Raw genomic sequence first — 15,570 nt, forward strand, 5'->3', positions numbered from 1 at the left:
CAAGAAGTTCGTCATGGAAAGTTGAATAATAGAGTAAATAATGATGAAGGTATGCAACCTTTAATGTTAATGATAATAACTTATTGTTTTAGAGCACTTAAGTTCACTGTGATTTTTGTATATTGAAGTGTATGGGTAAGCCTCACATTAGGAGGTAAAAAATTTTACAAAAGTGTAAATTTACCAGTGAATATATAACTCATGACATCCGAGAAGCGGGCCCCTGTATGTAGTACCATATCATAAATTAATGCTAAGTATAATATACAATTCGAGCTCAGTGGCCCGTTTCTCAAAATTTACAAGTTACATATGCACCTGTAAATTTCAACGATATAGGAGACTCTGAATTCACTTGTGAAACTAGTCACTGTTTTTCAAGAAAGTTCCAAGACTAGAGAAAAAGTGCAATAATTTAAAAAGGTAATTTAAATAACAGCGCATGTTACACATTGTAGAACATTTAATAAACATTAAGGTCACAACGTTCCTAAGAATAATTGACAATTACAATACCATGATAAACGGGGAGGAGGAATGTACAACATTTTATTTATATATAACTAGGGTTAACAGTCACTGTGTAGGTTCCAACAATTAACATAATATTGTGCTTAATTCACGTTGATTTATTGCAATAGCTAGATCGATTATACAGCTACACTCTTCCGAACCTATTCAAATTTATAATTTAGAATGTAGAACTTACACTATAAATGGATCGTTTGTAAACGTTGGTCAGTAGGCTAATCAATACAATAATGAATAATTCATACGTCAAGTTTATTTAGTTTATATCGAGTATAACTACCTAACGAAGATATATGTATATAAAGTGCATCATCATTTAATGTATCAATGAATCAAATTCATGTATATAATTTTCTTTACTGATAACAATCTATTCAACTCCACGATCCAATGAAATTTTATTACAAATAAAGTAGGAGCATATAGTTTAAAAACAACTACAACTACTATAAACAACTACTGCATTTTATAGCATCAAAAATTCGATGGTGTAAAATAAGTTTTTGTGAGAGAGCATTTCATTTCAGCTTCTGATACTCTAGCAGGTCTAGCACATGAATATATGAATATTCTAGTCGAAAGAATACGCCTAAGTAGTCAGATTGATAATTACTAAGAAAATCAATACAAGAAAGTAATAAAAAATCAAGTCTAAGCTGCCGATTGAGACTTGAACTGTGAAGTTTAATCATGTGCTAAGTCTGCTCTCTAATAAAGTCTTGCTTATTAAAATTAAGAAACAGTTATCCATATAAATGCAATTTTTTAGACATTTCAAGGGATAAATCCTACTCTATTTAAACTTAAAACTTGTGCGTAGGTAGTAATTGTCATCAGGTACCTATCTGAAAAATTCTGACAATAATGAACCTTTGCAATTAGTTTACTGGCTTTTAAAAGGGTTAATAAATGATTCTCTAAAAAATATCACATTCCTTTCCAAGTGGACAGTTAAATTACAAGCGCTTTCATTTTATTTTATTCTTCCATTCTGTTTGTACAATCTAAAATGGAAAGCTACAAAAGTATCAATGAATAGAATTCCCTAATAGGCTACGCATTCATAACATAATGTAAATTTGAACGTACTACTTATAATTAAATAGTATCAGCTAGTATGCTTTAAAACTAATAGACGATAATTGATTTCATCAATTTGAAACTTAGCATTTAATACTAAAGTAACATCTAAAAATTTAACACTAAAAAAGTAACACTAAATCTCTACTAAAACAAGTTATATAAAACAATGGAAATTATTTTTTACGGTGAAAGTAATAATTTGTAATAATAAATACATTCAAATTAAATAAAATTAGTATTAAATACTCAATATGTCAGTCATTTAGAATAATAATTATTTTCGACATTTGGGATGTTGGATCAATTTATTCATTATTAATTAATTGGAGATTTTTCAAATTACAAGAACTGTAAAAATGAAGCTTATAAGGATTAAATTGCTGACATCATAAAACATTGCTTTGAATTTGGTGTTTCTAAATTATCATATCCTTGAATAACAGCCCATATGTAAAGATTATATCCTAACATTTTAATTACTCCGAAAAATTTAGAATAAGTTGAGCCAGTAAGTATTTAGTACTTTACTATGTGTGAAAAATCAATGTTCTATTTTAGAGCTTAATTTTATAAAATTCAAAATTCCAACATTATATACAACGTTATCCAGAATAATTGGATAACACACTCGCACAATGTTAGCTGATCAACATCGATTTCAAATACTACTAAAACCGGTCGAGGAGTGCACCTATCAACAACAAAAATATGAGAAATTACGGGATTAAAAACTAACTGGAATGTTTGTGAAAAAACTACTATATTTGTGAAAAATTTGAAGTAGAATATGTTTACTCGCTGTTTGCTATAGTGAGATCGAATGATAGACAAGGATAGCAACACCAATGTTAATCAAACACTGCCATAATAACGTGGACTCACTACAGGAGTGAAGATCATTTCGCCATGTTGTACCAGGATCCTGCATAAGGTAAACCATAGCCACCTCTAATACAAGGCCCCGGCCTACGATATTGCAACGTCGCAGTGTAGGCCTAGAATCTAATACATGATTGGTGAAGAAGATTTAAAAATACCAGCTGATCTTTTTCACCAATCATGTAATAGATTCTAGGCCTACGCTGCGACGTTGCAATATCGTACGTAGGCCGGGGCCTTGTATTAGAGGTGGACTTGGGTAAACTCTAAAATAAGGTATGAGATAGGGTTTTGTAATGAGGGCGTGGATGAGCGATCAGCATATGAAAGTAGTTTATAATCCTTTCCCCTCTTTTTAATTTTGAATATTCTGCCACTTATAAATATATATTTGTTTTTAAGAGTGTTTGGAGATGTTCTCTAATAGGAGTGGCAATGCTGGCACAGTTGTGGATACTATTCGGTCATCATCACGACATAGTAATAGAGCTCAATTACCAAGACCAAGATCCACCATGTTTCAAAAATCTTTCTTGTTTTTGGGACCCAAATTCTTCAATAATTTGCCTGACAATGTTAGATGTTGCCAATCGTATTCCTTGTACAATGGATTGATCAGAGAGTGGCAAGCTAATACACGCAGGCAGGAAGGTTTTAGGGAATTTTCCTCATTGGCAGCACAGGTATGTTCTGGTGGTAATGGGAATATTGATTCCTGTGATTAGATCTCATCCTCGGCCTAGGTGGAATTTTAATAGAGCTGAGTGAAAATCCTACTCTGACAGACTTGAAACTGCCCGTTTCATTCCTCTCCAAGTAAAAAATTATGATCGATTTGTGGGGTTGATTCTCTCTTCAGAAAAAAAGGCAATCCCAAGAGGGTTTAGAAGAGAGTATGTTCCAGGTTGGAATGAAGAGTGGGACAATCTTCACAAAGAGTTCAACAATACTGGTAACCCCGAGACTGCTGACCAGTTGATTCATAACCTCAACAAAGCTAGACAAGATGAGTGGGTGAAGACAGTTGAATCTCTTGATTTCACCACAGTAGCACCACAAGTAATATTCCAGCAACACAGTCTCGGAAATTCATCCCTCTCCAAACACCTTTACGTTGACTCTCGGTTTGCTGTTCCCTTGTCTAACTCTTCGTCTACTCTGTCGTTAACATCAGGTAGCAATAGATCTATTTTGCAGCGACCGAACATCATAAAAGCGGGTGTTTTTCCTGTTGCCCTCTTTGGGGACGTTCTATGAGCGAATAGGAACTTAATTAGTTTTTCTTGTAAGGTGGCAGTACTGCAGCGCTGGCTGCTCGGGAATGGCGGCCACCATGACGGGAGGGGCACCGTAGGTGGGGTACTGGCCGGGGGGGGGGGGGGGGGGGACTTGGGGCATGTAGTAGTCGCCGGCAGCCGGGGGCGGCACAAAGTAGGGCGCGGTGCCGTGGGGTGACATGGATATCGGCGATTGTGTTTCCGTGCTGTTGTTTAAAGAAGCCATTTGTTGTGTAAACATCATCGGATTGGGCAAAGGATATCGATTTGAGATGGCCGGAGGGGGACTTGGGGCATGTAGTAGTCGCCGGCAGCCGGGGGCGGCACAAAGTAGGGCGCGGTGCCGTCTGGTGACATGGATATCGGCGATTGTGTTTCCGTGCTGTTGTTTAAAGAAGCCATTTGTTGTGTAAACATCATCGGATTGGGCAAAGGATATCGATTTGAGATGGCCGGAGGGGGACTTGGGGCATGTAGTAGTCGCCGGCAGCCGGGGGCGGCACAAAGTAGGGCGCGGTGCCGTGGGGTGACATGGATATCGGCGATTGTGTTTCCGTGCTGTTGTTTAAAGAAGCCATTTGCTGTGTAAACATCATCGGATTGGGCAAAGGATATCGATTTGAGATGGCCGGAGGGGGACTTGGGGCATGTAGTAGTCGCCGGCAGCCGGGGGCGGCACAAAGTAGGGTGCGGTGCTGTGGGGTGACATGGATATCTGCGATTGTGTTTCCGTGCCGTTGTTTAACGAAGGCATTTGCTGTGTAAACATCATCGGATTGGGCAAAGGATATCGATTTGAGATGGCCGGAGGGGGACTTGGGGCATGTAGTAGTCGCCGGCAGCCGGGGGCGGCACAAAGTAGGGCGCGGTGCCGTGGGGTGACATGGATATCGGCGATTGTGTTTCCGTGCTGTTGTTTAAAGAAGCCATTGGTTGTGTAAACATCATCGGATGGGCAAAGGATATCGATTGAGATGGCCGGAGGGGGACTTGGGGCATGTAGTAGTCGCCGGCAGCCGGGGGCGGCACAAAGTAGGGCTCGGTGCCGTGGGGTGACATGGATATCGGCGATTGTGTTTCCGTGCTGTTGTTTAAAGAAGCCATTTGTTGTGTAAACATCATCGGATTGGGCAAAGGATATCGATTTGAGATGCCGGGGGGGGGGGGGACTTGGGGCATGTAGTAGTCGCCGGCAGCCGGGGGCTAAACAACTTTCACAAAGATAGTAGAATCATCAAAATTGCTAGAAACCATTAACCTTCAACAGCAGGAAATTAAGAACAGTTCTACAAATTTCAACAAGTTCAGAGTCAAAATTTCTGATAAACATCTGGCAATGGAATCTAACCCTCAAAAGTACAATGAACAATATGAAATAAATATACTCTGAAATTTAACAAAAATACACATTATCTCTGATGTGGAAACCGGCGACATTCTGATGGTGTTATGTGCACTGCAAAGGACAAATTTTGTAAAACTTTTGGAGGTAAGAACCATTTTTCTAGAGCATGAAAAAAAATTAGGGAATGCTATAATTGTAAAAGACATTCAGTCTCCCTTCTACACACGTTAAATACTCAATCTTGATATTTATTTTATTCTAATATTCTACATGTTATGCCGCCTCCCATGCCTACGCAGTTTTACATGTCCAATAATGGACTACCTTAAAATTTTAAAAATGGGACTGTCTTCTTTCAGCCTCCCCAACTTCAGACTGCTCCTATGCGCGTCGCAGCAGAAATGTATCCAGTTGATGCATACATGCCTGCTCAAGCACCTCAGGCATACGAACCGTTGATGTATCCAAACCTGCAGCCTGTCCTGCTGTTGAAGGTTAATGGTTTCTAGCAATTTTGATGATTCTACTATCTTTGTGAAAGTTGTTTAGCCCCCGGCTGCCGGCGACTACTACATGCCCCAAGTCCACCCCCCCTCCGGCCATCTCAAATCGATATCCTTTGCCCAATCCGATGATGTTTACACAACAAATGGCTTCTTTAAACAACAGCACGGAAACACAATCGCTGATATCCATGTCACCCCACGGCACCGCGCCCTACTTTGTGCCGCCCCCGGCTGCCGGCGACTACTACATGCCCCAAGTCCCCCTCCGGCCATCTCAAATCGATATCCTTTGCCCAATCCGATGATGTTTACACAGCAAATGCCTTCGTTAAACAACGGCACGGAAACACAATCGCCGATATCCATGTCACCCCACGGCACCGCGCCCTACTTTGTGCCGCCCCCGGCTGCACGCGTCTACTACATGCCCCAATTCCCCCCCCCCCGGCCAGTACCCCACCTACGGTGCCCCTCCCGTCATGGTGGCCGCCATTCCCGAGCAGCCAGCGCTGCAGTACTGCCACCTTACAAGAAAAACTAAATAAGTTCCTATTCGCTCATAGAACGTCCCCAAAGAGGGCAACAGGAAAAACACCCGCTTTTATGATGTTCGGTCGCTGCAAAATAGATCTATTGCTACCTGATGTTAACGACAGAGTAGACGAAGAGTTAGTTAGACAATGGAACAGCAAGCCGAGAGTTGAACAACGTGATGGACACGCCTTCGCCGATTTTGATGTTGCCCCATGGTACCCCACCCTATTTTGTATCGCCCCCGGCACAATATTAAAATAAAATAAATATCAAGATTGAGTATTTAAGGTGTGTAATCTTCATCATAACTTCTAGGATAGAGAGAGTAATTAACATTATGATACTCACCTAATCGATATTGTAATGATTTGATGTATAGGCTAATGATCGATAATGGTTTGTCTGCAAGATGGCGACCGATGTTGATGTTGTGTTACGAGTCAAGGTGGCTCTTCAATTCAATTATGTATTTCTTTTAATTTGATGTTTATTTGTGTAATAAACAAGTTTAGTGCAAAATGCATTTTATTTCGAGCTCCACGATGGTTGCAGGTATAGCCTAGAAGCTGGACATTTTTGAACAATTTTTCTTCAGTTTGCAAGTTTATTTAAAATATTTTCATCATGGGGAGAGAAGTTAAAATCTTCTCAAATATCGGAACAATGGCCGAGTTTGATACTTCTACTGATTGGACTATTTATGCTGAAAGACTTGAAATGTACTTTTTAGCAAACGGAATTAACGAAAACAGGAAGGTTGCAGTTTTGCTAACAGTAATTGGTGATGCAGCTTTTCGAACAATCCGTAACTTGTGTGATCCGGAATCTCCTTCTACTAAAACATACGCTGAACTTTGTTCCATTCTTAAAAAACAGTTCTCTCCATTTATTTCTGTGTATCGAAAACGAATTGAATTCTATAATTTGAAACAGCATTCTTCTGAGTCCATTGGAAACTGGTTTGTTCGTTTAAAACAACTGGCGATGAACTGTAAATTTGGAAAAGCGCTATTTTGGATAGAATTTGTGAAGAGGATGAGTCCAAAACGCTACAAGAAATTCTCGGCATTGCAGTGAAAAGGGAAGGAACCTTAAAGGAAGTAAAGTCTGAAAGGTCTGAGCAATTTGTAAATAAAATAATGAAAGGTAAGCCCACATCCCAGGTAAAGATCTCACTCACCGGTCATCTTTTGTAAAGGATGGAAATAAATCCAAGAGTACAAGTAACAATTTTAAAAGATCCATTTCAGTGAAAAAATGTTTTGCTTGTGGTGAAACTAACCATGATTTTGTCAAGTGCAAATACAAAACGTACAAATGGAAAAAGTGTAGTAAGGTTGGTCATCTAGCCAAAGTTTGTAGAGCAGTAGACAAGTGGAGGGTGGACAGGTGGATGATTCAATTGAATTATTTTCAGTGAATGATTCAGATGTCAAACCGCTTATGATCAATATTGAAATTAGTGGAGTTAAAATTGATGTAGAAAAAGATACTGGAGCTGGTATTTCAATTATCCCTGAAAACATTTATAATGTATTATTTTTCAAAAATTGAACTGCTTCCAACCAATGTGAAATTTAAAACCTATGTAGGTACTAATATTATTCCTGTTGGAAAGTTCAAGAGTTTAATTAAGAATAATGATGTTGAAAAAGAGGCTACTTTCACTGTTGTCAAACACGGAGTTAGGCCATTATTTGGAAGAGATTTGATTAGTTTGTTCAAGGTTAATGTTTTTGAAATTTGTAATATGAATATTGTTGAAGAGAAAAACAAGTTGATTAGTGAATTTAGTGATTTGTTCAAGAAGGAATTAGGTCAGTACAAGTTGAGGCAGGTAAATTTAACGTTAAAGGATAATGTGAAACCAATATTCTATAAACCAAGACAAGTAGCTATTTCATTTAAACATAAAGTCTAAAAAGAACTTGACCGATTAGAGGCTGAAGGTTGTATTACCAAGGTGGATAATACTGAATGGGGTACACCATTAGTTCCAATTTTGACGTTCGTTTGTTAACGAAAACGTTAACAAAATTGTTAACCCAATTTTAACGTTCGTTTGTGTGCTGATTATAAAGTCACTGTTAATAAGTATCTTGACGATGTAAATCATGTAATGCCTAGAATTGGGCATTTCGTTAACAAACGTTGGGTTTTCGTTAACAAACGTTAACGAAAACGTTAACAAGTATCTTGTCCTGTTAATAAGTATCTTGACGATGTAAATCATGTAATGTTTAAAATTGAGGAATTTTTTCAAGCACTACAAGGAGGTGAGAAGTTATCTAAACTTGATTTTTCTAATGCATATAACCAATTGAAATTGGGACATGAAACGAAACAATTACTTGCATGGAGTACACATAAAGGTTTGTTTGTACCTAATAGATTGCCTTTTGGAGTGAAACCAGCTTGTGCAATTTTTTCAAAAAGAGTTAGAAAGAGTTTTGCTAGGTTTGAAAGGTGTAAAAATTTTTCTTGATGATGTAATTATTACTGGTAAGGATGATAAAGAGCATTTGAATAATTTAAGATGTGTTTTTACAAAACTTAGAGATTTCGCTTGAATTTTGACAAATGTAAATTTTTGAGAAAAAATTTAATATCTCGGACATATCGTTGATTCTGTAGGAATAAGAAAAGATCCTAGCAAGGTTTGTGCAATAGAGGAGGCTCCACGGCCTAATGACGTATCTGAAGTGCGTTCTTTCTTTGGTATGTGTAACCATTACGGTAAGTTTGTTCCAAAACTGTCAACAGTTTTAAATCCTTTGTATAATTTATTGAAAAAGGATGTTCAATTTGAATAGAATAAAGTGTAAAAATTTTTCATTGAAGTTAAGAAAATAAAGTCATCTGATTTAGTACTAGTCCACTATAATCCTGAATTTCCTGTGAAACTGATTTATGATGCTAGCTCTCAAGGAATCGCAGGGGTGTTAGTACATGTATTTGAAAACGACATAGAAAAACCAATATGCTTTGTATCAAGTGTTAACATCTGCTGAGAAAAATTATTCTGTAATTCACAAAGAAGCGTTTGCTATTTATTGGTCTATTAAGAAATTCTCTCAATACTTGTCGGGTAGAAAATTTACTCTTGCAACCGACCACAGACCTTTATTAGCATTGTTTGGTGAAAATAAAGGTATTCCAATGATGGGTGCAAACCGTCTACAGAGATGGGCACTATATTTGTCTGAATATGATTATGAAATTCAATATGTAAAAGGTAGTAAATGTAGCAAATTATAATGCAGTGATTGCCAAGTTGTTGACTCTGAAAGATTAAAAGTCCTGAATTTGCTGTAACTAGCATATTCAAAAGTGGGACGATTCAGCATCAATCAGTCTGTTCAATTAAAAACCATGACATTTAGCACGGTATTTGAATGAGCTAAGCTACTTTCAGTAATAATTATTTGGAGCTAGTTTTCGGCTATCAGCAAGATGACACATCATTGTTCACAGTTGCTGACAATTGCTTGTTGCCAAACGTAAGCTCCAAATAATAATTTCTGTAACTTAGTCTATATAAATACTGACAAGGTTCTTGAACCAAGTTTGAAATTTGAAAAAATTAGTAAGATGGGCTTGTTTTGATACAATGAGGTAAGGGAAATGTATGCTGTCTTGTCAAATTTATTCTTAATCAGTGAGGCAAGGTTGTGGTGAGTTTTTTTTGTAGAGAATGTTGGGTAGTTTTGGATAATACTTCCCTACTTCAACGCCCAGTTCATACCTTAAACTAATACAGTAAACTGCCTACATACCTTAACTCATACTCATAGAAGTTAAGGTAGTACATTAAGTCAGAATGCCAGTACAACATAGCGAAATGATCGTCACTCGTAGCAGACAGTAAACACATTCAGCTTCAAAGTTTTCTCAAATAGTGTACAATATTAAACAGTGGGAAAATTACATGGGTCAATACCATAACTATAATCGTTAGAAGTGGTACAAATTCTAACAGATAATTCTCATTGTGTAGATAATATTCCGGAGTGTTGAAATACCAAGACAGGTATAAAAAAGCATTCCTCCAATAATATAATGAATGCTCAAAAACTATACTTAACAGACATATTGACTTAATGACTATTCATTACCGTTTGTGACAATTTTAAGCGTAGTTCCTTCATATTTTTCTCAACCTGGTATGTTTTACACCTCAATTTATCACGCACCGTTCTCTGTAGCTCCTGAACTTGCAATAGTTCCTGCCTCAAATTTTCATAATCTTCTCGAACTTGAGTGACACTTTCTAGTAGATTCATTACAGTGTCCTGTGAAGAATAAAATAAAATATTATAGCTCTCAAAAAAAGCAATGTCTTCATGCACAAAGGGTGTGATCACATTGAATGTGTATATGTGCAAGTGGACGACACAGATTATGCATGAGCCGAAAAACAAAATCTGGAAAGAGCCATTGAAAACGTTGTGACTTGCATGTAGCTGCTCACACTGAACGTAACCAGCAAGTGCACGCGTTCAGTGTGAGTGTTCCTTTAATACATTCTGCTTCATCCATTACCCACACTTGTGGGATCGATGGCGTCATAGAATTAAATTTCAATACACATAATAACACAACTATTCAAATGGTAGATAAAACAATGACCCTAAAAAAAGTCCAACTTTAAAGCTGGACTGTGAATGGTGGAGACGTCTCCTGGGGACATTCAGCAGCTCGCGGTGCCTGGTGTTGTGGTGGTGAATGTCACTAAAAGGGCAGCCAGAGTATGCTGTATCCTCTTGACATTCACCAAGCACAGGAGGATGTAATGGCTGAAGACCGTCAGCACACAATGGCGAGCAAAGATGGGCTTGCAGTGGGCAAGATGGTCGCTGCCTATCATAATTCTTACAGCCCTCTTTTGCAGTGTCAGGACATCAGCAGCCCCCACCAAATGAGCCCACAGGAGCAATCCATTGCCATGTGGCAATGGAAGAGCGCGTGATACATCATTATTTCTTACATGTATCCACTTAAAATTTCATTTTCAACTGAAAATGATGATTTTATTTCACTCACTCACTTGAAAATGACAAGTCGGAACATGTTGTGAGAAATTCAATGAAGTTAAAAAGGGACTTATTTTTACATAAATACGATACCAAGAAAGTAAATAAGTAAATATGCTGTTTACACATATACAAGCATAAAATATATAAAAACAAATCTGTTACTTGGACTAAACTTATAGATACAGAGATTTTCGATTTCGAGGTGCACAAAAGCACCTTTTATATTTAAATCATCAGATATCTTACCTCAGTTTGGACTTTAACGGATTCATCAGTAACTTCCTTTTCAAACTCATCAAGTTTCCAAGCAATATTATCCAAAATTCCATCAGTCTTTTTCACCTATAAAATTATCAGAAAACCATATTTATAAGAGAGAAACATGAATTTGCAATTGAAGTAACTAAGAATTTTAAAATTATACAGTTTAACACAAGACTGTTAATGTCATAGAATTTATAAGTAGCAGAAAAAGTCGACATATGATTTGAAAAATACCAACAATGTACTTTACTATTAATTATCTTTATGTGCTTCATATGTAATTGAGAATTTTATATTGGCCCGTCATTGCTCGAACAAACTTCAGACTCGTATATTACACTATGGTGAGGTCGACGTTATAATGACAGTATTTGATCAACATTGTTGTTGCTATCCTTGTCTATCATTCCATAATGCAGATAGCGCTATCCTTTTCTACATCCGCAACGTTGCCAGATTGATTTTTAACAATGTAGAAATATAATTGATCAACAAAGTTCAAAGTATTTCATCTCAATTATGAAAATTTGTCATTTCATCATTGAACAGTATATTTTTTCACAGATTAGAGTACAATTGATTATTTTAAACAAAAGAATGAACAGTCAATATTATTCAGATATACCGGTATCAGCTATATTCTATAATAGGCAGTGGCAAGGCAGAGAATTTGCAACGCTGTTCTCCTATCTTTCTGCACTGCCATTATAACATGGACCTCACTATTATCACAGTGCTATTATAGTGCAATAAGTATCATGAAAATTTAAGTCCCGAGACTAGTTTGGTAACTTGTTTTACTGGTGACCAAATGTAATAAGATACATAATGCTATAAAGCTTATAGACCTAAGCCCAAATCAGAACAGATACAAGACAAAATAAGCGTAACGTACCAATAAAAATCTAACCTAGCAGGTTACTTGATAATAATGTGCAAGTTGAACTTATAACTATAAAATTAAAGATTATGAGGCATGCTTTGGAAAAAATTATACTACAATCAATAATCACAGCCAAATTTTAAAATAAATCATACCGAACGTTCTAAGTTAACCATAGCTGATTCCATTCTTTTGGATGTTGGATGACAAACAAAAATTACTAATGCCGATGCAATTCAGATAAAGCGAAGCTATATTGCATTTGCAAACGGAAAAATAGAGTCAATTCGAGCTCTGTATTTTCCGCACACATAAAATTAAACGATAAAATTCAAGTTGAAGCAACCAAAGTATTTTCAGCAACCAAAGTTACAAGATGGATGTTTCTAATAAAGGTCCACCCTGAAGTCGATTTGGGGCGTTAGTTCAATTTGAAACCATCCGTTAGCTCACAATATAAGCGAACTAAAGAAATTGAATAAGATACAATTTTCACAATTTGGAAATCTGAAATAACTTATTCTTTACATCAACAGCCACTACGCAATACAGTAACAGTTGATATACACTCAATGAGTCACCCAATGACTCAGCTTCTCAGCTATCACCGTCCGCCGACCAGCCACATCTACATCCCATAAGCCTTTTCCTGTCTGACACAGCACCGTGATGCACATGCGCAAGTAACGGTTTTCCCCCGCTTTAGTCAGTTCTTTGTGATGACGGTAACTGTCATCATCAAAAAGCACTGTGACTGGAGCTGATACTGGCTGCGAGAAGTTACTGGAAAAGCAAGTGGTAGGCCATAATGAGGCTGTTGCAATCCAAGTTTCTTAATTTTCTAAGAAGAAGAAGGTATACCACTTCTGAGGGATTCTTGGCGGCTTGCTGCACATGATGACTTCAGCTTAACCTCTCGTCCATCCAGAATCCTATAGTGAGGTCCATGTTATAATGGCAGTGGATAAAGATAAGAGAATAGCGATGCCTGTTCTCTGACATTCAATTTGGCTTTCGAGTTGGGAGATCAACAGTGGGTGCAGTTGACCATGTAGCTGAGCGGATTGACGCGGCCTTTGAGGATGGTGAGTCTCTTGCTCTTGCTCTTTGTGATCTGAGCCGAGCCTTTGACTGCGTGGACCATGGCATTTTTCTTAGAAAGCTGAGCTTTTATGGTCTTAGAGACTCTGCCCTTTCCATCTTGGGCTCTTACCTTTCTGGAAGGACTCAGCTTGTCTCCCTCAGTGGTGCAGACTCCCGGACACTTCCGGTAACTTTTGGTGTTCCTCAGGGATCAGTGCTGGGGCCTACACTGTTCCTTGTCATGATAAATGACCTCGACCACGGTTCCTCTCTGATGTTCGTGGATGATGCATCTCTACTGTCATTGGGTGCTGAGCTTGAGCGGGTTTTGGAGGCATCTGCGGAGCATCTTCGATCTGCCACTTCATGGTTCCTGGCCAATCGATTCCAGCTGAATGAGGACAAGACCCAAAGGATCATCTGCAGCTTGTCACGTGAGCCGCGTGACCCTCAGAATCCAGTGAAGCTGCTGGGTTTTGTCTTGGACAGCAAACTCAGCTGGAACAGTCATATACAGCAAGTAACCAGTCGACTCTCCCGCATTTGCTTTCTGCTGCTCATGATGAGGGGCCTGGTGACTGAGAAGTACCTGATAATGATGTATCACACGCTCTTCCATTGCCACATTACCTATGACTTGCTTCTGTGGGGTCATTCAGCAGGGGCTGCTGATGTGCTGAGACTGCAAAAGAGGGCTATAAGAATTATAACAGGCAGTGATCATCTTGCCCACTGAAAGCCCATCTTTGCTCGCCTTGGTGTGCTGACGGTCTTCAGCCATTACATCCTCCTGTGCTTGATGTATCTCAAGAGGATACAGCATACTCTGGCTGCCCGAAGTGACGTTCACAATCACAACACCAGGCGCTGCGAGCTGCTGGATGTCCCTAGGAGACATCTCCACCATTCACAGGCCAGCTATAGAGTTTCTGCACTGAAATTCTTCAACAAGCTTCCTCCTGGTGTGAAGCAGTTGGATGAGGCCACCTTCAAGAGAGCCGTCAGGAAGCTGCTTTGTGATAAATCATATTATAGTGTAAATGAATTTATGAGTGATGATCTGAACTTTTTTTAAAAAGTGATCACTGTTTTACCTGCCATCTGAATAGTTTTTGTGTTATTGTGTATGTTGAAATCAAACTCTATGACGCCATTGTTCCCACAAATGTGGGTAATGGATGAAGCAGAAGGTATTAAAGGTATTGATTAATTATATTTCTACACTGACAAAAACATAATTGGCATAGTTGTTGACCTAGAAAAGGATAGTACCACTGGCTTTATCGAATGATGGACAAGGATAGCAAAACCAAAGTTGATCAAATACTGTCATTATAACGTGAACCTCACTATAGCAGCTTGACTGGTTCAGATGATTCTTCAATAAGTGAACCAGGATACTTGTTTTTATCCTCATTCAGCTTCTGTTTGTTCGCCAAGAACCATAACTTAGCAGCCTCAACGAGTCTGGCAGACTCCTTTCTTGCTTGTTCCCTGGTGTCTCCTCTAGAAATCAAGGTGGTGTCAACCACAAATTCAGTGATTCAGTTTTCTCCATCCATGACCAGCACTTGCTGGTACAAAGAGTACTGCTCCCTGATTGCTTGTGGAATCGTTCATGGGCAATGTGGTCGAAAGGGGGCCAAGAACCGATCCTTGGGATACTTTGTGCACCACACCTTCCAATTCAGAAATTGCACCTCTCAGTTGAACCACCTGCCACCGATTCTCCAAGTACAATGCCACTGTCCTTGGAACTATGTCATCCAAGCCATAGATTGAGTTTATCAATCAATATGGGGGATACAATAAAAGGATTTGCTGAGGTCACATAATGTTGGGGCAAGAGATTTGCCATCTGCAAAAGCACTCTGGATGCTGCCAGCCAATGCTAGTAGAGCACTCTTATTGTAAATCATCTGCATCAACTATGCTGCAATGGTGATGATAGCAGGCTGTTTCTCTCAAAGAATTCAGTCATCTGTGTCTTCATCTCTGTTTCAATTACCTTGTGGGAACAATGGAAATCGGCCTGAACCAGGATTATCAGTCTCCCTCTTCTTGTTAATTGGCAATGTCCTAGCTGTCTTTAGACAGTCTGGAAATGTTCCAGCCTCAAAACAGCTATTATTGATTCAGTTGTTAGTTC

General features: G+C 38.5%; 1 protein-coding gene across 1 annotated transcript; it reads right to left on the bottom strand.

Annotated features, from left to right (window-relative positions):
- Positions 1–445: 445 nt before the first annotated feature.
- LOC111043777 lies at positions 446–12,965 on the bottom strand. The gene is made up of 4 exons (XM_039442874.1): positions 12,494–12,965; positions 11,438–11,533; positions 10,271–10,447; positions 446–2,305 (listed from the first exon to the last, which is right to left on the bottom strand). The coding sequence occupies exons 1-4, from the start codon at positions 12,524–12,526 to the stop codon at positions 2,273–2,275; spliced, it is 339 nt and encodes a 112-aa protein (XP_039298808.1). The 5' UTR covers positions 12,527–12,965; the 3' UTR covers positions 446–2,272.
- Positions 12,966–15,570: the final 2,605 nt, after the last annotated feature.

The sequence above is a fragment of the Nilaparvata lugens genome, chromosome X, assembly GCF_014356525.2.
Source record: "Nilaparvata lugens isolate BPH chromosome X, ASM1435652v1, whole genome shotgun sequence".
Taxonomy (NCBI): domain Eukaryota; kingdom Metazoa; phylum Arthropoda; class Insecta; order Hemiptera; family Delphacidae; genus Nilaparvata; species Nilaparvata lugens.

Bases quoted from the DNA above. Each gene is read 5' to 3' on its own strand.
- LOC111043777 (XM_039442874.1), bottom strand. From the start codon at position 12,526: ATGGAATCAGCTATGGTTAACTTAGAACGTTCG. The intron at 11,534-12,493 runs GTATGATTTATT...ATAATTTTATAG, and splicing joins TGGTTAACTTAGAACGTTCG to GTGAAAAAGACTGATGGAAT. The intron at 2,306-10,270 runs GTAATGAATAGT...TGTTGTTGATAG, and splicing joins GCTTAAAATTGTCACAAACG to GTGCACTCCTCGACCGGTTT.